At 47.3% G+C, this 22,849-nt stretch overlaps 1 protein-coding gene across 2 annotated transcripts in view; it reads left to right on the top strand.

The window, feature by feature from the left end:
* Positions 1 to 2,271, top strand: part of SPINT1 (serine peptidase inhibitor, Kunitz type 1) — a 36,285-nt gene extending 34,014 nt beyond the window's left edge. For both annotated transcript variants that reach the window (XM_069949172.1, XM_069949173.1), the window contains exon 10: positions 965 to 2,271. In XM_069949172.1, coding sequence (XP_069805273.1) covers positions 965 to 1,155 — 191 coding nt within the window. In that variant the 3' untranslated portion in view covers positions 1,156 to 2,271. The remainder of the gene's footprint in view (positions 1 to 964) is intronic.
* Positions 2,272 to 22,849: the final 20,578 nt, after the last annotated feature.

Genomic DNA, 22,849 nt, shown 5'->3' on the forward strand with positions numbered 1-22,849 from the left:
CTTTCTGTGTAAAAGGGCCCTAACTGAGCAGCTTTGAATGGGAGCGGCTTCACAATTACCCAGCAGCACCAGTACAAACAGGGTAAAGAACCGAGGCTTCCAGATCCCTGACCTGACATTACAGAAATAATGACCTTCTGTATATGGTTTTAAAGCGACTCTGTACCCACAATCTGACCCCCCCCCCCCTTCCCCAAACCACTTGTACCTTCGGATAGCTGCGTTTAATCCAAGATCTGTCCTGTGGTCCGTTCGGCAGGTGATGTAGTTATTGTCCTAAAAAAATACTTTAAAACTTGAAGCCCGTGCCAAACAGGAGTATCTGTGCCCTAACTTTGCACCACCCCTCCGTCCCTCCTCCCTGCCCTCTTCATCATTAGAAATGCCACTGAAACATTTTCTTCATGCTGAACATTGCACAGGTCCTTAACGATCCAGCCCAGTGCCGGGCTGACACAGGTGGGGAATAGGAGGCAATCTGCCTGGAGCATTCCTAATGATGAAGAGGGTGGGGAGGAGGGACGGAGGGGTGGTGCAAAGTTAGGACACAGATACTCCGGTTTGGCACGGGCTTCAAGTTGAAAAGTATTTTTTTAGGACAATAACTGCATCACCTGCCGAACGGACCCCAGGACGGATCTTGTATTAAAAGCAGCTATCCGAATGTACAAGTGGTTTGGGGGGGGGGGGGGGGTACAGAGTCGCTTTAAGCTTGAAAATCCCCTTAAGGTGCAAAACACTCACAGTATTAGGAGTCCAGGCCTGATTGTGAGTGTAAAGATCCCTATAATGCTTTCAGATGGGAATATTAGACCCATGGTCAAGCTAGGATTTATGGCTGTAATATGGATACAATATGGAATGTAATATTGTGCTGGTCTAAAAATTAATAATAATTTTATTTCATTGTTTATTATTATTATTATTAAATAATATTATAATATTTAACTTTTTCCCTCTCCAGGTTCGGCTGAAGTCGCCATCGCAGTGTTCCTCGGCATCTGTATCCTGGTCGTTGTTGCCGTGATCGGATACTGTTACCTGAAAAAGAAGAAAACCAGTCGTAAGCGACAGACGAATGTGAACAATACTGTGGTGGCCGCAACCGAGGACACAGAGCACCTAGTATATAATCGGACCACCAAACCAGTCTGACCGGCTGGGGACAACCTACTGAAGAAAGAATATGCTCTCGGACTTTATTCATGGCTCCGTGCTGAGGTTGAGTGCCCTGGACTCTAATAAAGCCTCTTAGAGGGGGGAAAAGACTGCGAGACTTATTACTTTCCATTGCCAAATGGTGGGAGCCACAAAACCCAGTAGTTGAGGCCATAGGCAGAACTTTTTTTTAATATTTTTATTTTCTTGAGGAAGGGGGTCTAGCACCTGCCCCCCGCTAATATCAGGTCCCTGCAGCACAAGCCCCCGACTTATGTAGCAGTAAATGGGTGCCCAGCAATGGAGCAGCCATAAGATGTCCCAATGTCACATGATGAAACAAAATCACGTGGTACCCCACAAACCTGCACCGATACCGCCATAATGTGCTGCCCTAGTGTCCAATGTTGTCTTAACTTGCCCAAAGGGTTTTATCTGCTTGTCCCATATACCAATACCTATATATGTAGTTGAGGTGCTGCCCATAGATGCAGGGGTGTCAGCACCCTAATCCCGCCCCGCCAGGCTTGATTGACACCCCTGGACTAGGACTATTATCACTGTAAACCTGTCCTCAGGGGCGTCACTTTATTCTGGGTGGGCAGGGTTAGTGTGTGGACGTCCTTTTATGGGCAGTGGCTCCACCCCCTTGACTTTATACAGCTCAAAACTTCTAATGCGGATAGGGAATAATTAGTATAATGACAACTTTGGGAACTATGGTACCTCATTGGTCTGGGAAGAGGGCAGGTTTGGAGGGTATAAACATTCAGATAGGATCTCTTTAAGTTTTACCGCTATCCCTCTAACACTCCGGCTGCCTATGACCTGCCTGCCATCACTGTTTTTATTTTTTTACTTTCATTTTAATATATAATGTAGATATGGTATTGTATTGTGTTGTTCTGTTAACATCTCTATAGTTTGAAGAAACCCGCTTTTCCCTCTTTTATTTGAGTAAATCTTTTGTATATAAATGAATGTACTGTATCCTGTACTTGGCTATAGGCTAGAGTGATTTCACAGCGTATCTTATTCTTCTACTTAAGAAGACTGAGAGTGTCAGACTTTATTGTACTTAAATAGGGAACTAAGTCCCATTCTACACAGCTACCCGAATGGTTCCTGGTCTCCCGGAACAACAGATGGGAAAAGGGACCTAGTCATGTATAGGCAGCCTGGCATAACGGAGTGATGGGGAACGGGGCCTAGTCGTGTATAGGAGGCCTAGCCTACTGGGGGGGATGGGGAACGGGGCCTAGTCATGTATAGGAGGCCTAGCATACTGGGGGGGATGGGGAACGGGGCCTAGTCATGTATAGGAGGCCTAGCATACTGGAGGGATGGGGAATGGGGCCTAGTCAGGTAGGAGCTCCCCGGCATACTGGAGGGATTGACTGGGACCTAGTCATGTATAGGAGGCCCAGCATACTGGAGGGATGGGGAACGGGACCTAGTCATGTATAGGAGGCCTAGCATACTGGGGGGGATGGGGAACGGGGCCTAGTCATGTATAAGAGGCCTAGCATACTGGGGGGATGGGGAACGGGACCTAGTCATGTATAGGAGGCCTAGCATACTGGAGGGATGGGGAACGGGGCCTAGTCAGGTAGGAGATCCCCGGCATACTGGAGGGATGGACTGGGACCTAGTCATGTATAGGAGGCCCAGCATACTGGAGGGATGGGGAACGGGACCTAGTCATGTATAGGAGGCCTAGCATACTGGGGGGGATGGGGAACGGGGCCTAGTCATGTATGGGATGCCTGGCATACCAGAGGGATGGGAAACAGGGCCTAGTCATGTATGGGATGCCCGGCATGATGGATGGGGAATGGGAACTGGTCATGTATGGGATGCCCACCCTAACTGCATGGGTCTCCAAACTGTGGCCCTCCAGCTGTTGCGAAACTACAACTCCCATCATGCCTGGTCAGCTAAAGCTTTGAATTTGACTGTCCAGGCATGATGGGAAATGTAGTTTTGCAACAGCTGGAGGGCCGCAGTTTGGAGACCCATGCTGAGTGATGGAGAATACCAGTTCGCTTAGTGAATTCTTATTGTTTATTTTTTTTTATTTCAATCTGGTCGGCCCCTGTGTGGAGATCCCGGTGATGCGATCCATTATCCAAAAGGCTGCATGATTCATGCAATTGGCGCTGGCCTGCTCTATGCACAGGAGACGAGACCGGCACCCCAGTCTAATGATCTCCACTCCCCGGGGGACGCGGCCAGACTTGATCCTAATGGAGGCGCGTCACTGAGGGGATATCATTACACTGGGGGCGCCAGTCTTGCCTCTAGCCCATAGAGCGGGCCTTTGTGGGCAGCACCACTGGGGTCTCCACCCCGGTGCTGACCAGGTAGTGAAAAAAATAAATTCACTAAGTGGACTAGTACATTAGTTTTAACCGAAAGAATCGGGACTGTGCATTGGGCAAAATGCTCCCAATATCCCATAAGGAATCTTTAAAGATGCAAAAACCTGATCCCATAACAATGGGAAATGCGGACTGTGTGACTGAGGGGGGGGGGGGGACTCTCCGGTATTTTGTGTGATTTTCAGTTTCAGACCATTAACAATATGTGAAGTCGGCCATATACTGGATGCAATGGCGGAGCGACAATCCCTTGTTAGTTTACACCTTCAGCCATGCGGCCAAATTCCGGATTTTCTGATACAATGGAATCCAACACCTTCCAGATTAGCGGAGACGTCTTCGTGGCTTCTTCTCCTTTGTGTCCGGTTGTCCCAGGACTGCACATCGATGTGTTTGTGTGTGTGGCCAGCGTGAATGCTGCTAAGATTTTAAAGATTGAGAATGTATAATATATTGTTTGTTTTTACACAGATATGTATAGTTTTATTTTCTTCGAGCCTTTAACACCGAAGTATTGTTTGTTCCATTAACAAAATGTGGAATAAAAAGAAAAAAAAAAAAAAACCGCTCGGCGGCTCTGCGACCTTTGATATGAAAAATAATATGACTGGTATCTGCAATGGGTTGTACTTTAGCTTGATGGTCATCTCTGGTCTCAAATCCTACTCAAAAGGTGTTCTTTGCCCCAAAATGACAGCTACAGCTCATGCCACAAAGAACGAGCCCTCTATTCTGGAGATGGGAAAGGTGAAACCTCTGTAGTCGTCAAAATATGCTACAGAGCTAAGTAAAAGCCCATAAATATGTTGGTTCAATTACGTCCTGCAAGAGTTTTTTTTTTTTTTTTTTTTTTTTCGAATGTGAAGGATGACAATAAAAAAAATTACAACCTGTCCCGCAAAAAACAAGCCGCCATCCAGCTCTGACAATGGAAACATAAGGTTATGACTCTTAGAGGGTCGGAAAGGGGGTTACTATAAGCCAAATAACCCATGTAAAGTCTTGATGCTTTCAAAAGGATCTTAGTTCCTCTTCAGAATGCGTCACTGCATGAGGAGCGACGGAACTGTAAATTGTATGTGTCGGTTCTCTGGAAAATTGGACAACTTCAAAATTCCTTACAGAGATATTCTATATAATGAAACTAAATTTAAAAGGGGACCTGTTTTTGTATACACAAACAGGGACAGATCAATCAATGATGGCCAATGGGGTGGGGAGAAGCTATCCATGTGTTCATGTACTGTCTGCGATTGCTGACAGAAGCATTTTGGAGATCTCCATTCTTTTTCTGGTTCTACATTAAAGGAGAAGTCTGGCAAAAAATTTTATTACGGTATTGTATTGCCCCCCAAAAGTTATATAAATCCCCAATATACACTTATTACGGGAAATGCCTATAAAGTGCTTTTTTTTCACAGCACTTACTACTGCATCAAGGCTTCACTTCCTGGATAACATGGTGATGTCACTTTCTGGATAACATCATGGTGATGTCACTTCCTGGATAACATGGTGATGTCACTTCCTGGGTAACATGGTGATGTCACAACCCGACTCCCAGAGCTGTGCGGGCTGTGGCTGCTGGAGAGGATGATGGCAGGGGGATGCTCAGTGTCCCTCCAGTGCCCTGTGTCCCTCAGTGTCCCCCTGCTATCATCCTCTCCAGCAGCCACAGCCCGCACAGCTCTGGGAGTCGGGTCTAACATCACCATGTTATCCAGGAAGTGACATCACCATATTATCCAGGAAGTGAAGCCTTGATGCAGTAGTAAGTGCAGGGAATAAAGCGCTTTATAAGCATTTCCCATAATAAGTGTATATTGGTAATTTGTTTACAATTACAATACTTTCATAAAAATTTTCGCTGGACTTGTCCGATAACATCCTAATAATGACCCAAGACATGACTAGCTTCACTGGACATGCAGACACAAGAGGGCGCTGTGACTCTGCAGCTATGCTGCACCCTGCATACACACACTATATGTATAGGAGACAGGTAGCAGTGTGGTCACTCGTTGATGGAAGCTGCAATATATATTAGAAAGTAAATGTAAAAATTTACCTAAAGTAGCAACAAATCTGAGCTCATAACTCAGAATATTATGTATATTGAACCCAGATATTGCAAACTACCAACTGATGTCTAATGGCTCCAAGAGCTGAAGACAGATGTCTGTTTTTTTTCATATCAACTGGTTTAAGAAAGTTATATTGATTTGTAAATTCTATATAAAAATCTCCAGTCTTCCAGTACTTATCAGCTGCTGTATGCTCTGCAGGAAGTGGTATATTCTTTCCAGTCTGACACAGTGCTCTCTGCTGCCACCTCTGTCCATGTCAGGAACTGTTCAGAGCAGGAGAGGTTTTCTATGGGGATTTGCTACTGCTCTGGACAGTTCCCGACATGGACAGAGGTGCCAGCAGAGAGCACTTTGTCAAACTGGAGAGAATACACCACTTCCTGCAGGACATACAGCAGCTGATAAGTACTGGATGACTGGAGATTTTTTAATAGAAGTAAATTATAAATCTATATAACGTTGTGAAACAAGTTGATTTGAAATAAAAAGATTTTTGCCTGAGTTCCCCTTTAAGGAGGAGGAGCGTCCCAGCATGGGAGCTGTGCACAATACTCACTCAGCATCGCATATTATGCACTGACCCCTGGCCACCTTTTACACCTTGCCAAATCCTTATGAATTGGGGAACGTACGGTTGAATTCCTGGACCTCAGATTGGATGTGGCTGGGAACGCTATACAGACCTCGTTATTCAGAAAGAGCGACGAATAGTCTCCTCCATTATGGGAGCTTCCACCCTCAACACTTACGTAACGGAATACCAACTGGACAATTCTTGCGGATCAGACGTAATTGTACGGATTTACACGACATTTTGTACGACCTAGCATCCCTATTGGCAGTGGCACACGCATGCGGGGGTCCTTTCCATGTGGCAACTGCAGCATATGCCAATTTATGACTCCTACTCAGGAATTTACCAATCCGAGAGACCATGGCCATTATGCATTGCAGCACCATGTGAACTGCCGCACAAGGAATGTGATATATGTGATCATCTGCTCTTGCTCCCTCCTTTATGTTGGACAGACCTCACAGGAGCTTAGAAAGCGTACACAGCAACACATTTCAAGCATCAGAAGGGGGAATAGAACCACACTGGACTTTTCGGATCGGACGCCTTTGGCCACGCACTGCAGAGATCATCATGCAGGTAAATGGGCTTGGAGAAGGTCTCCATGGGACTCCGGGGAGGCAATATCCAAAAATGCCTCCTACGGGTTGAGTCTAGGTGGATTTATAATCTTGCTAGCCTCACACCAGGTGGCTTGAACGAGGAGTTATTATACACAGGTTTTTATAAGGGTTCGTGAAGTATACAATTGGTTTGTTACGCGGTCACTTTTTTTTTTTTTTTTTTTTTTTTTCCATATGCCACACACACCTTCACCTCACTTTTTTCACTCATTTTATGTTTTTCTCTTCTTCTTTTTTTTTCTTCTTCCCTTTCTCTTACTCCTCACGTCTTGCTTGGCCAGGCTTTTCTTGGCCTCCTACACTCACTTGGCTATCTTCCATTTTTACACTGTGTGTGATTCATGTAGTGGTTTTTGTTACTCACCTTTCATTTACTCACCTAGTCTTTCACTAGTTTCCCTCTTTTTTTCTTTTTTCTTTCTCACTCATTTTCACCTCCTTTCATAGTTGATTTCTTTATATATATTCTTTATTTTTCATTACTTTTTATTTTCACGGTTTTTCCTTTAGTTTTCAGATTTGTAATTTTTCCCTCGACAAGATCCACATCATCATGAAGAACCAAGATTTCCAACCCATGTAGACCTCCTTATTGCATCATGTTCCATCATCCATCCCTTTGAACTATTACAATCTTGAAGCTCATCCTCTAAGAACATTCAGCTCATCGGAATTTTAGGAGCCTTAGGGCTCGTTCCCACTGAGGAAAGGTAGCGGAATTCCGCGACGGAATTGTCCGCCGCGGAATGCCGTTAGCCTCCCGCTCATAATGGGAGTCTATGGGAGGCGCGCGCTCCTGCCCTGTCCGCGCTGAAGAATGAACATGTTCATTCTTCAGCGCGGACAGGGCAGGAGCGCGCGCCTCCCATAGACTCCCATTATGAGCGGGAGGCTAACGGCATTCCGCGGCGGACAATTCCGTCGCGGAATTCCGCTACCTTTCCTCAGTGGGAACGAGCCCTTAGTGGCCTTTGCGACTTTAGTCACACACGCTTGCCTTTGTCCCCTGATTGAGACTACCGTATACCATTCAGTGTACACTATTGTATATATAAACTGACTATCTTGTAAATACTGGTGTACATAATATTATATTTTTTTCCCATAGGCTACTCCTATTTGTATATTTTTTATCTTTATAAAAAAAATTTTTGGGCTGGACCAATATGCTGACCGGTGGGGGTGACATCTATTTATCATAATCAATTTTCCTTTTTTTCCTTTTTTTTTTTGTTTATTGTTTGCAGACGGTCTTTGTCTTTTTTTTTACTTTATCACATTGACACTATATCACTTTAGGTCTTGTTATTATGTCACATTACTTATTCATTTTCACCCTGTGATAATGTTCCTAGAGCACTATTTTACGTTGCCTTACCGATATTCAAATATATTGTGGGCAGCTCATACTAATCTTATATATCGGCAGAAGCTTTGGCGACCATTTCTTTATGTTCCAGCGCCTGCGCATTGACAAGTGTTCTGTATTGTGTTGGCACACGCGCATATGGTGTGATTGATATTGCGGTGGCCCTTTTTGGTCATCCTGAACCACTGCGCATGCGCATGTTTTTTGATCAGCGTCTTCCTTGTAAACAATGTATTTCGCGCACGCGCAGTGTGGATTACCACACGCCGAGTCGGCCATTTTGGCACAGCATGTTTCATTGGACCTGGCTAGAGGAAGGGAGGAGTCTCGAAATAGCTATCCCAGGTGATGCGCCTGCACCTTCACTGATCCACCATCCCCTCCCTGCAATGTTCTTTATGAAATAAAGTTTGGAAGACGCTGACTGGTGAGTGCTGGAATTTCTCCTTTACCATTATTCACATCTGCCTTTTCATCCAAGCAACCTATTGTCTCCATTCATCCACATCCCATGCCCTACTACTCACCTCAATAGGGGGATACATCTGGCAGCAGTGCGGGCTAGCTATATCTGCCATACTACATTCCCTCATAGCTGTTATATAGCTGCCTTCAGGAGACTGGACCTGGATACAGTAAGTATAGCTGTTATATAACAGCCTTCAGGAGACTGGACCTGGATACAGTAAGTATAGCTGTTATATAGCTGCCTTCAGGAGACTGGACCTGGATACAGTAAATATAGTGTTATATAGCAGCCTTCAGGAGACTGGACCTGGATACAGTAAGTATAGCTGTTATATAGATGCCTTCAGGAGACTGGACCTGGATACAGTAAGTATAGCTGTTATATAGCAGCCTTCAGGAGACTGGACCTGGATACAGTAAGTATAGCTGTTATATAGCTGCCTTCAGGAGACTGGACCTGGATACAGTAAGTATAGCTGTTATATAGCTGCCTTCAGGAGACTGGACTTGGATACAGTAAGTAAAGCTGTTATATAGCTGCCTTCAGGAGACTGGACCTGGATACAGTAAGTATAGCTGTTATATAGCTGCCTTCAGGAGACTGGACCTGGATACAGTAAGTATAGCTGTTATATAGCTGCCTTCAGGAGACTGGACCTGGATACAGTAAGTATAGCTGTTATATAGCTGCCTTCAGGAGACTGGACCTGGATACAGTAAGTATAGCTGTTATATAGCAGCCTTCAGGAGACTGGACCTGGATACAGTAAGTATAGCTGTTATATAGCAGCCTTCAGGAGACTGGACCTGGATACAGTAAGTATAGCTGGTATATAGCTGCCTTCAGGAGACTGGACCTGGATACAGTAAGTATAGCTGTTATATAGCAGCCTTCAGGAGACTGGACCTGGATACAGTAAGTATAGCTGTTATATAGCTGCCTTCAGGAGACTGGACCTGGATACAGTAAGTATAGCTGTTATATAGCTGCCTTCAGGAGACTGGACCTGGATACAGTAAGTATAGCTGTTATATAGCTGCCTTCAGGAGACTGGACTTGGATACAGTAAGTAAAGCTGTTATATAGCTGCCTTCAGGAGACTGGACCTGGATACAGTAAGTATAGCTGTTATATAGCTGCCTTCAGGAGACTGGACCTGGATACAGTAAGTATAGCTGTTATATAGCTGCCTTCAGGAGACTGGACCTGGATACAGTAAGTATAGCTGTTATATAGCAGCCTTCAGGAGACTGGACCTGGATACAGTAAGTATAGCTGTTATATAGCAGCCTTCAGGAGACTGGACCTGGATACAGTAAGTATAGCTGGTATATAGCTGCCTTCAGGAGACTGGACCTGGATACAGTAAGTATAGCTGTTATATAGCAGCCTTCAGGAGACTGGACCTGGATACAGTAAGTATAGCTGTTATATAGCAGCCTTCAGGAGACTGGACCTGGATACAGTAAGTATAGCTGTTATATAGCAGCCTTCAGGAGACTGGACCTGGATACAGTAAGTATAGCTGGTATATAGCTGCCTTCAGGAGACTGGACCTGGATACAGTAAGTATAGCTGTTATATAACAGCCTTCAGGAGACTAGACCTGGATACAGTAAGTATAGCTGTTATATAGCTGCCTTCAGGAGACTGGACTTGGATACAGTAAGTATAGCTGTTATATAGCTGCCTTCAGGAGACTGGACCTGAATACAGTAAGTATAGCTTCTATTTTGCTGCCTTCAGGAGACTGGACCTGGATACAGTAAGTATAGCTGTTATATAGCTGCCTTCAGGAGACTGGACCTGGATACAGTAAGTATAGCTGTTATATAGCAGCCTTCAGGAGACTGGACCTGGATACAGTAAGTATAGCTGTTATATAGCAGCCTTCAGGAGACTGGACCTAGATTTTTGGTAAGTATAGCTTTGTGTTACAGCATAATAACTTAAAAAATAAATAAATAAATAAATAATCAATTAATGTAAATTGCAGACATGCTTTATATCACATCCCCTGTTGAAAGTTTTAATGACAGGAACACATTAGGGCCAGTTCACACAGAGCAAAAGCCGCAGAATTTCGCAGCTCTCTGGTCAATTCTCTGGGTGGAGAGCGACTAAAGCGGAGGTGCGCAAGTCCTCCCATAGACACTGTGTGAAACTGAGGCAGGTGGAATTCCGACACTTTTGCTCCGTGTGAACTGGCACTTACGATAAAATCCTTGTTGGTGAGGTCGCTGTTTGTTGCTTTTACCAGCAGAGGGCTCCAGTGTTCTTCAATGTTCTTGTGAGTTCAACTTTTTCTGGTGTTTCTGGTAGCAGAATTACAATGAAAATGACTCTGCCAGGGTCCGGACTGCTCTGCTATAAGCCCAGACAGCAATAAATATTATTCAGTTTGGTAAATAGTCACTGTCAAAGAATACAGTGTAATTATGAGTCCATGGTATTTATGAGGGGAGCGCCCCCCTTACTCTTCATACCTCTTTCTGTCTCTCTTACAGGTGGGTCATATGTCAGCGGTATGTCAGTATATAGGGGGTGACCTTTATAGGGTGACGCCAGGGCCATTTTAATACATTGGTGGGCCCGGTGCACTACAAAGCTGTAACAGAGTGCAGTTACATCCAGTCACTCACAGGTGGCGTCTTCTCCGATCACAGTCTGTCACCTTTTCTTTCGCTCCATCCAGCGTGGGCCACCTATAAGTCTTCCCCCGGCTAGGAATCCTCTCTCCAGAATCTGCCAGAGAAACATTTTAGGCTCCAACACATACAGTACTTAGGTCCCCTGTACCCCTATATAGTAGATACACCTCTCTGTACCCCTATAAAGTAGTTACACCCCTCTGTGCCGCCATAGTTTTAAGGTGTCCCTGACGTATATAGACCCCCGTGTGCTCCCCTAGTTATATACAGCCCTCCTGTGCGCTCTCCTAGTAGTATATAGCCCCCTGTGCGCTCTCCCCCAGTAGTATATAGCCCTCCTGTGCGCTCCCCCAGTAGTATATTGCCCCCCTGTGCGCTCGCTCCAGCAGTATATAGCCCCCATGTGTGGTCCCCAGTCGTATATAGCCCCCCTGTGCACTCCCCAGTAGTAGATAGCCCCTCTGTGCACTCCCCCAGTAGTATATAGCCCCCCTGTGCGCTCCCCAATAATATATAGCCCCCCTGTGCGCTCCCCTAGAAGTATATAGCCCCCATGTGCACTCCCCAATAATATATAGCCCCCCTGTGCGCTCCCCAATAATATGTAGCCCCCCTGTGCACTTCCCAATAATATATAGCCCCCCTGTGTGCTCCCCCAGAAGTATATAGCTACCCTGTGCATTACCCAATAATATATAGCCCCCCCTGTGCGCTCCCCCAGAATTATATAGCTACCCTGTGCACTCCCCAGTAGTATATAGCCCCCCTGTGCACTCCCCCAATAGTATATAGCTCTCCAATAGTACATAGCCCCCCTGTGTGTTCCCCCATAAGTATATAGACCCCCTGTGCTCCCCAAAGTATATAGCGCCCCCCATGTATATAGCACCCCCCTGTGTTCTCACCCTCCAATAAAACACAAAAAAAACAAACAGTTATACCATACCTCCCAACTTTTGCAAAGAAAAAAAGAGGGCGCCGCGGTCCCCATAGCCACGTCCCCATAGCGACCCTCCATAGCCACGCCCCCCATAGCGACCCTCCATAGCCACTCCCCTACAGTCACCACATGCTGCTGACTGAATAGTACCCTACACAGTATCCAATCCCCACCAAAATGCCCTATATAGTATCCAATCCCCCATTATACTGCCCCACATAGTATCCAATCCCCCATTATAGTGCCCCACATAGTATCCAATCCCCCATTATAGTGCCACACATAGTATCCAATCCCCCATTATAGTGCCACACATAGTATCCAATCCCCCATTATAGTGCCCCACATAGTATCCAATCCCCCATTATAGTGCCCCACATAGTATCCAATCTCCCACATAGTGCCACACATAGTAGCCAATTCCCTATATAGTGCCCCACATAGTAGCCAATCCCCCATATAGTGCCCACATAGTAGCCAATGCCCCCATATATGCCCCCCATAGTAGCCAATCCCCCCATATATGCCCCACATAGTAGCCAATGCCCCCATATAGTGCCCACATAGTAGCCAATCCCCATATAGTGCCCACATAGTAGCCAACTCCCCATATAGTGCCACACATAGTAGCCAATTCCCTATATAGTGCCCCACATAGTAGCCAATCCCCCATATAGTGCCCACATAGTAGCCAATGCCCCCATATATGCCCCCCATAGTAGCCAATCCCCCCATATATGCCCCACATAGTAGCCAATGCCCCCATATAGTGCCCACATAGTAGCCAATCCCCATATAGTGCCCACATAGTAGCCAACTCCCCATATAGTGCCCCACATAGTAGCCAACCCCCCATATAGTGCCCCACATAGTAGCCAATGCCCCCATATATCGCCCCACATAGTATCCAACCCCCCATATAGTGCCCCACATAGTAGCCAATGCCCCCATATAGCGCCCCACATAGTAGCTAATCCCCCATTAGTGTGGCCCGACTAGAAAAACAATAAACCAGTAACTCACCTGTCCGCCGGTCCCAGCAGCTCCTCTCTCGGGAGGGCACGCACTCCCGTCATCCTCCGGGGCGGGCAGCGGGGTATACAGACACTGACTGTGCCGGAACTGACCTGCAGCCTCTATATGAGTTACTACCGGTACAGTCAGTGTTTGTATACCCTGCTGCCCGCCCCGGAGGATGACAGGAGTGCGCGCTCTGACGGGAGAGGACGACACAGTGACGTCACTCGGCGCAGACACCAGAGGGAGAGTGCTGCCTCTTGTGACTGCAGGAAGTGCGGCCACAAGACTGACTGACAGGGAGGGAGCCAGTGGCTCTCTCTCTGTCAGTGCTGCTGAAGGTAGCTATGAGCGCTCGTTACGAGTGCTCATAGCTACAATGTACAGCGCGCGGTCGGGGGGGGGGGGGGTCCGTGCATCCCTGCAGGGGGCGCCATGGATGGGTAAGCAGATGCACATAGCAAAGGCCTGCCCGCTCGGGGGGCCCTTTAACCAGTGGGCCGGGTGCATGTGCACCATGTGCCCTCTGGTTAAAGCGGCCCTGGGTGACGCCACTATTGCCAGGAGTCCGACGGTGACCATGGGGGCAATAATACACAGATACCTTATCAGAACACTATGGGGGAGATTTATCACAGGGTGTAAAATATAGACAGGTGTAAACTGCCCCCAGCAACCAATCACAGCTCAGCTTTATTTCACCAGAGCTGAGAGCTGAGCTGTGATTGGATGCTGTGGGCAGTTTACACCAGTCTATATTTTACCCCCTTTGATAAATCTCCCCCTATATTCTGATGATGGACGCCTATGGTGGTTATGGGGGGCCTGCACTGACTATCCCCTTTTATTAGTTCCCCCCATCTAGTAGCTTGTTGGACCTGCTCAGAGCTGTGCCACAGATTACACGGAATGCTGAAATCACCCTGTAACGGCCCATGTGGCGTCTATAGGATTAAAGCGGTATTCCACCCAAACATAACCTTTGATATGTTGCTGCCCATGGTGAGACTAACAATTCCTTCCATACTTGTTATTATGTATTCAGTCTCCTTTCCCCAGTTCTCAGCTTCTCCTTTCTGCTGAAGACACAAAAATCTGTGTGTGATCTTTTCTCTCTGTCTCCTCCTCCCCCCTCCCTTCTGAGACGGCTGATGTAAACAGTGTCACTGGCAGGCTTTATCTGCAACTTCTTTTTAACACAGTGAGGGTTATTCTGAGGTCAAGTTGCTGATGAACTTACTGTAACCCTCCTAGTATTACAAAGAAGCTACAATGTTGCAGATACAGCCTGCCAGCGACTTGTTTATATCAGCCATCCCAGAAGGGAGGGAGGGAGGGAGGGAGGAGGAGGGGGAGACAGAGAGAAAAGCTCACACACAGATTTTTGTGTCTTCAGCAGAAAGCAGCAGCTCAGAACTGGGGGAAGGAGACTTAATCGATAATTACAAGTATGGAAGGAATTGTTAGTCTCATCATAGGCAGCAACATATCAAAAGTTATGTCTGATTGGAGTACCCCTTTAAGATCTGTGTACGGTGAAGGCTGTCCTGTCTCTATCTATATATATATATATATATATCTGCTATATACTGTATCTCCTTAGTCTGTGATACTAGGTGGCTGTAATATAAGCTGTGTGAGATTGTATATGGCGGTCTATTGTTATTATCATCACTTTATAGTCCACAGTAATTGCTGCTAATGGGCTCATATATTATATATCATTATAATGGACCATCCAGATGGCCCCTATTGTGGGGAATAGCTGAGGGTGAGAGAAGCTATAGGGGAAATTTACATTTACTATATATATATATATATATATATATATATATATATATATATATATATATTATAACTATTGTGATACCACAGGGGGCAGTATTGGAGGGGGTCACTGTTACTATTGAGATACCACAGGGGGCAGTATTGGAGGGATCACTGTTACTATTGAGATACCACAGGGGGCAGTATTGGAGGGGTCACTGTTACTATTGAGATACCACAGGGGGCAGTATTGGAGGTGTCACTGTTAGTAGTGGGGTACCACAAGGGGCAGTATTGGAGAGGGTTATAACAGGGGGGGGTCACTGCTAGTAGTGGGGGGGAGGGGGGAGCAGTATCTGCATGCAGCAGAGCTGGTGATGTGTAACTGTGCTGACACCAGGCTCTGAGCAGCCCTGCAGTTCCCCACACAGCCAGTGGGGGCAGCAGAGGGGGAGTAGTAGATATATATATATATATATATATATATATATATATATATATATATATTTGTTCCTCTGTATCCTGCTAGAACCCCCCTTTTACGCTTCCATGGACGACTTTCTTCTCGCCTCCAGTTAGATGAGTTACGGCCTATTGTTTGGCAGAGAGAAGAAACGCCGCGCTCGGCCAACATGAAAGCGTTTCGACATTAGGATAGGTTTGTGTTTGTCTGTGAAGAGTCCGCACAGTGAGACCTGGGGGGGGGGGGGGGGGGGGGGAACTCTCATTGAGAGAAGTCACCGAGCGTGAAGTAAACCCCGGCCTGGTACAGAGGAGTCACACAGAGGAAATGACAACTTCCTCATCCAACTCACTAAACCAGTTCATTAGCGGAGCGATGGCGCCCGTATCCACCGACTCTAAAAGCTCCAATCACTAACTCACTTACAGTCACCTGTAATGGCCGCCCATAGGGATTCCCACCATCAGAGGACAACGGCCCCATGGGAACCGTCCACCTATAGGAAGAGCGATTGGATAGATTGGATATAAGATGAGATACGGTTGGGCACCTCTAGCCTGGATACAAGATGAGATACGGTTGGGCACCTCTAGCCTGGATACAAGATGAGATACGGTTGGGCACCTCTAGCCTGGATACAAGATGAGATACGGTTGGGCACCTCTATCCTGGATACAAGATGAGATACGGTTGGGCACCTCTAGCCTAGATACAAGATGAGATACGGTTGGGCCCCTCTAGCCTGGATATAAGATAAGATACGGTTGGGCCCCTCTAGCCTGGATACAAGATGAGATACGGTTGGGCCCCTCTAGCCTGGATACAAGATGAGATACGGTTGGGCACCTCTAGCCTGGATACAAGATGAGATACGGTTGGGCACCTCTAGCCTGGATACAAGATGAGATACGGTTTGGCCCCTCCGCATCATCACATTAGCAGGGGGGAATATGTCCTGCCACATGATCACACCAGCAGGGGGCAATGTATCCTCCCCATCCTCACACCAGCAGGGGGCAATATGTCCTCCCCACATCATCACACCAGCAGGGGGGCAGTGTCCTCCCCACATCATCACACCAGCAGGGGGCAATATGTCATCCCTACAGCATCACACCAGCAGGGGGCAGTGTGTCCTCTCTACATCATCACACCAGCAGGGGGGCAGTGTGTCCTCCCCTCACCATCACACCAGCAGGGGGCAGTGTGTCCTCTCTACATCATCACACCGGCAGGGGGGCAGTGTGTCCTCCCCTCATCATCACACCAGCAGGGGGGTAGTGTGTCCTGCCCCCATCATCACACCAGCAGGGGGCAGTTTTTCCTACCCGCATCATCACACCAGCAGGGGGTAGTTTTTCCTACCCACATCATCACACCAGCAGGGGGCAGTATGTCATCCCACATCATCACACCAGCAGGGGGTAGTGTCCTCCACACATCGAGTAAATAGGTAAAGTCCACAGCAGCACAAACCAAAAGCAATAGAATGGGGCGGGTGCCCGTCTCACCAATATGGCCCAGGGGGGGCAGCAAATCCAAAAGAACGTTGAGAGACAGCACTTCCAAAGCAATAAGTAGGATTTTATTGACACACCAGTGCGCACACACTGGTGTGTCAATAAAATCCCACTTATTGCTTTGGAAGTGCTGTCTCTCAACGTTCTTTTGGTCCTCCACACATCATCACACCAGCAGGGGGCAACATGTCCTCCCCAGATCATCACACTAGCAGGGGGCAGTGTGTCCTCCACATCATCACACCAGCAGGGTGCAGTGTCCTCCCCACATCATCACACCAGCAGGGGGCAATATGTCGTCCCTACAGCATCACACCAGCAGGGGGCAGTGTGTCCTCTCTACATCATCACACCAGCAGGGGGGCAGTGTGTCCTCCACATCATCACACCAGCAGGGGGCAGTGTGTATATCTGCTGTATAGTGGCTCCCTCCTAGGTTAAAATTATGTTGGTTACATAGACCCCCATGATAAACTCTTCTTGCTTTCTGAACACCCTTGTTTGCAAATGACTCTGACCCTTGACCTCTGGCCGGACTCTGTGCTTTTCACACTATAGTAATAGACAAAGGTTACAACAAAGAAGCCTGGGCCGATAAGGTTGTCTTTCCAGCCACTGTTGGTCATAGATGTCAGGTCAGCAGCTGCTCGGAGGCCATGATGGTGTATTCAGCTGTACTGAGCTCCTACCCCATAGACCGACTGCCAGAGGCGGGAATGATTTACCAGTATGTACACAGGAAACTGCGATCAGTGATCTCTTATCTGCAGAGCAGCCAGGAGATAACCTCAGGGATCAAACCAATACAACAGCGGAACAATACCAGTACCACACGCCCATTATTAATGATGCATTAAGGCCCTATTACACTAAACAATTATCGGCCGTAACTGGTGCCAGAAAGTGCAAGAGACTTGTAATTTACTTCTATTAAAAAATCTCCAGTCTTCCAGTACTTATCAGCTGCTGTATGTCCTGCAGGAAGTGGTGTATTCTCTCCAGTCTGACACAGTGCTCTCTGCTGCCACCTCTGTCCATGTCAGGAACTGTCCAGAGCTGGAGAGGTTTTCTATGGGGATTTGCTGCTTCTCTGGACAGTTCTTTGACATGGACAGAGGTGGCAGCAGAGAGCACTGTGTCAGAATACATCACTTCCTGCAGGACATACAGCATCTGAAAAGTACTGGAATATTTTTGATTTTTTTTTTTTATAGAAGTAATTTACAAATCTCTGGCTCTTCCTGGGGCCAGTTAATTTGAAAGAAAAAAAAAATGGTGAAAACCCCTTTAAATCCCATGAAAAAATGTGTAAATCTTGTCTTTAGGGGTAAAGTATTATTTAATAATAAAGTATTATTGTTCCCCGTCGGCCCAGACTGACGATCTTCGGTCCGGGCAGATTCCTGGTGAGTCGCTCAGCACCACCCCACATAGGGCCGCTAGGCTGCATGTTACATATGAGCTGTCACCGGCCCCTGCAGCCGCCTGAGTCTCGGCACACAGTCACAGCCCCAGTCACTGTGCCAGGAGTTTCAGAATCGGATTCCTATACATTCAGTATTTTCTATACTGGCCTGTGGGAGGGGCTATATGAGGGCTCTGAGAGAGGAGCGGGACCAGCCAATCACCTGAGCACTCGGAAGCAGGAAGAAGAGTGGGGACTGGACAGAAAAGAACAGGAGCTGCAGGGGACTGGGGCTGGGTAAGTATGGCTTGTTTGTTTTTTCTATTTTGTAAGGGACCGGGCACAATTATAACATCACCTGCCGGCGGAGAGACGGGAGACCCCTATACTTTAGTATAAAGAGCATGGACACCTTTCTGTAGTCAGTGAAGCCAAGCCTGGCTTACATAAACTGGCTCGGCCACTTATAGACGGTGTTTGACGGTTTGCAGACAATAGAGTGAGTGACTCACTCAGTTATTGTGAAAAGCTTCGATAAAGGTGAAAAGATTTCCCACGCTGCTAACTACAGCGAAGGCCGGGGCGACGAGAAGAGAGAATGACGCCATCCCATGCATGATGGAGAACGAAGAGAGGGACAACATAACCCAGACACACACTTAAAGGGGAGCTCCACTCCTGACTGACATTTACATGCTTTCTCAGGTTTAGTCACTTTGTAAATATTTAGCTTCAATTTTTTTTTCCGAACACTCCTTAACTTGATACGGCCGTTAATCAGAGTAGTAATTGCTAAATTTTGATGGAATCCTGTAACCAAAAAACAGTGCATTCTGGGGGCTTAGATGGTGGAAGTATGCCCCTTGTATTAAACATGTGACCTCAAATCGCTACAGGTTTCTCAGGTTGCAGGAAAAGATTAAAACATTGGTACTCACCTCCTGCTGATCTCCCACCGGTGCTGTCCCAATAGTGGTAGTCCCACAGCTCAGAGCTTCTTCGTCTCAATCTCACCACATAGGAAATGTCTGCTTAGGCATTGACTGGCTGAGATGAGTCACTGCTGTGTAGTGTCCCACTATGTGTTTTTCTTTTCTTACACCATGTTAAAAGTGTATCACTCTAGTGTGACAGGTTAGTACAGGAGGCCGCTGTTCCTTTTTCCAACCACTAGATGTCACTCTCTCACTGCACAGCTGCAGCTAACACTAGGTCTAGCTGCACACACACGTCCCTTTTATAGTGACAACTTCCCTTATGTAGCAAGTTAGTGCCTGGCTACAGACCAGGCAGGACGTGTATACAGTTGTTCCTGCACTAGTTACCCAACCAATATGGGTGGCTAGACTAGACCCCTAGGGAAGCCAGAGACAAGGGAGTCTTAACCCTCGCCTACACCATGGCCTATACCGCTAAAACAGGACAGTCGTCCAACTTAGAGAAAAGGAATGGATAACTCAAGACTGAACCTGCAGTAGAGCACAGACTGGACCTGCAGTAGAGCACAGACTGGACCTGCAGTAGAGCACAGACTGGACCTGCAGTAGAGCACAGACTGGACCTGCAGTAGAGCACAGACTGGACCTGCAGTAGAGCACAGACTGAACCTGCAGTAGAGCACAGACTGGACCTGCAGTAGAGCACAGTGCCAGTAAGCCGCTCTCTACTGACAGATGCTCAGCTAATAGGAAGGTTTCTACAAGCCAGCTCCATCCAGAGCAGAGACCTGGAGCTCGTACTACCCCAATAGGACGGAAACCCTACACTGTGGGGCAGAAGGCGGTTAGGTGAGATGGGGACTCATCTATACGTGAGTACCAGGATTTCTTCAAACACTATAAAGTCACTTTACCACATCCCGGCAGAGTACATAGTACACTAAGCAAGGGCCCTTCCTCTATCCACTATCTACCTGTTGGAGTATTATTGCTGATTATTTTTGCACTGTTGTTTAGAGTGAGACTCTGTCATCTCTGCCGCCACATTTGCACCTTCACCATGCACCTCACCTCAGTTCTAACCAAGTCCGGGGGTGGGTGTAGCCTCCAAAACACCAGAGCCCACCAGCAGGCCCAACATCAGTTCCAGCAACCCAGGCCATGGCAGCTGCATCTATGGAATAGACATTTCCCATGTGTCAGGATAAAGCTTGATGCAGAGAGACTGGCACTGCCAGAAGGGGATCAGAGACAGGTAAGTACTTTTATTTATTTATATATATTTATTACTGGCACCCTGAACACATCTATCCCATTAGGACCCTATTGTAAGTCAGTTTCTGTTGGACGACTAGAGCCGGATAAGCCCTGTATTCACACCCGTGTGATCTTTCTAGCACGTAGCTCTGTATAGGATTACTGATCTCCCTCTATACCTATAGACTCCTCGTAATATACTGAGATCTTCCTAACTACCCAAGGTGAATTGTTACAGACTATTGTGAATGACTAATTTCAGGCGACTGGATGATTTTGTACTTGCCAATAAAGTCTTTTCAAAGGGGGATTATGTCAAGAACACAGTCTGATCTCACCGGGTCAGATCAACAAAGCCAAGACACCAGCCAGTCACACCGGATCTTGTTCAAACATCTCCCATTGTTAAGAGTCTTAGAGGCAATTTTACTGATAACCGCACAAGGAAAGCTTTTCTAACTCAGCATAATGGGCAGAGTTTACAGTGTAAGGTAAAACAGACCCTAAGAGAGTCCGTCAGCTACTGCAGGTGACGTGATCCACCCAAGGGTTCGGAGTGTTAGTGAGGCCCCTAAGAGAGTCCGTCAGCTACTGCAGGTGACGTGATCCACCCAAGGGTTCGGAGTGTTAGTGAGGCCCCTAAGAGAGTCCGTCAGCTACTGCAGGTGACGTGATCCACCCAAGGGTTCGGAGTGTTAGTGAGGCCCCTAAGAGAGTCCGTCAGCTACTGCAGGTGACGTGATCCACCCAAGGGTTCGGAGTGTTAGTGAGGCCCCTAAGAGAGTCCGTCAGCTACTGCAGGTGACGTGATCCACCCAAGGGTTCGGAGTGTTAGTGAGGCCCCTAAGAGAGTCCGTCAGCTACTGCAGGTGACGTGATCCACCCAAAGGTTCGGAGTGTTAGTGAGGCCCCTAAGAGAGTCCGTCAGCTACTGCAGGTGACGTGATCCACCCAAGGGTTCGGAGTGTTAGTGAGGCCCCTAAGAGAGTCCGTCAGCTACTGCAGGTGACGTGATCCACCCAAGGGTTCGGAGTGTAAGTGAGGCCCCTAAGAGAGTCCGTCAGCTACTGCAGGTGACGTGATCCACCCAAGGGTTCGGAGTGTTAGTGAGGCCCCTAAGAGAGTCCGTCAGCTACTGCAGGTGACGTGATCCACCCAAGGGTTCGGAGTGTTAGTAAGGCCCCTAAGAGAGTCCGTCAGCTACTGCAGGTGACGTGATCCACCCAAGGGTTCGGAGTGTTAGTGAGGCCCCTAAGAGAGTCCGTCAGCTACTGCAGGTGACGTGATCCACCCAAGGGTTCGGAGTGTTAGTGAGGCCCCTAAGAGAGTCCGTCAGCTACTGCAGGTGACGTGATCCACCCAAGGGTTCGGAGTGTTAGTGAGGCCCCTAAGAGAGTCCGTCAGCTACTGCTGGTGACGTGATCCACCCAAGGGTTCGGAGTGTTAGTGAGGCCCCTAAGAGAGTCCGTCAGCTACTGCAGGTGACGTGATCCACCCAAGGGTTCGGAGTGTTAGTGAGGCCCCTAAGAGAGTCCGTCAGCTACTGCAGGTGACGTGATCCACTCAAGGGTTCGGAGTGTTAGTGAGGCCCCTAAGAGAGTCCGTCAGCTACTGCAGGTGACGTGATCCACCCAAGGGTTCGGAGTGTTAGTGAGGCCCCTAAGAGAGTCCGTCAGCTACTGCAGGTGACGTGATCCACCCAAGGGTTCGGAGTGTTAGTGAGGCCCCTAATGCTGCGTTTACACGGAACGATTATCGTGCGAATTTGCACGATAACAATGGAACTCGAACGATAATCGTACGTGTAAATGCTGCGAACGATCAAACGACGAACGAGAAATCATTCATTTTGATCTTACAACATGTTCTAAAATCGTCGTTCGTCATTCGCATATCGTTCCATGTAAACAGTCGTTCAACGATTTTTCCAATGTGTGAGATAGGCTTAAGCGATCGCAAAACGATCACAAAACGAATTTTCCGTACGATATAGCGTACCGTCTAAACGCTGATCGTTATGAAAAAAAAATTGTTACTCCGACACCGTTAAACGTACGATCAGGCCAATAATCGTTTCGTGTAAACGCAGCATAAGAGAGTCCTGTTAGCTACTGCAGGTGATGTGATCCTTCCAGGGGTTGAGAGTTAGTGAGGCCGCTAATGCTAAGTTTACACAGAGCGATTATCGGGCGAATTTTCGCGATAACGATCGAATTCGAACAATAATCGT

This window comes from Dendropsophus ebraccatus, chromosome 13 (assembly GCF_027789765.1).
Source record: "Dendropsophus ebraccatus isolate aDenEbr1 chromosome 13, aDenEbr1.pat, whole genome shotgun sequence".
Lineage (NCBI taxonomy): Eukaryota > Metazoa > Chordata > Amphibia > Anura > Hylidae > Dendropsophus > Dendropsophus ebraccatus.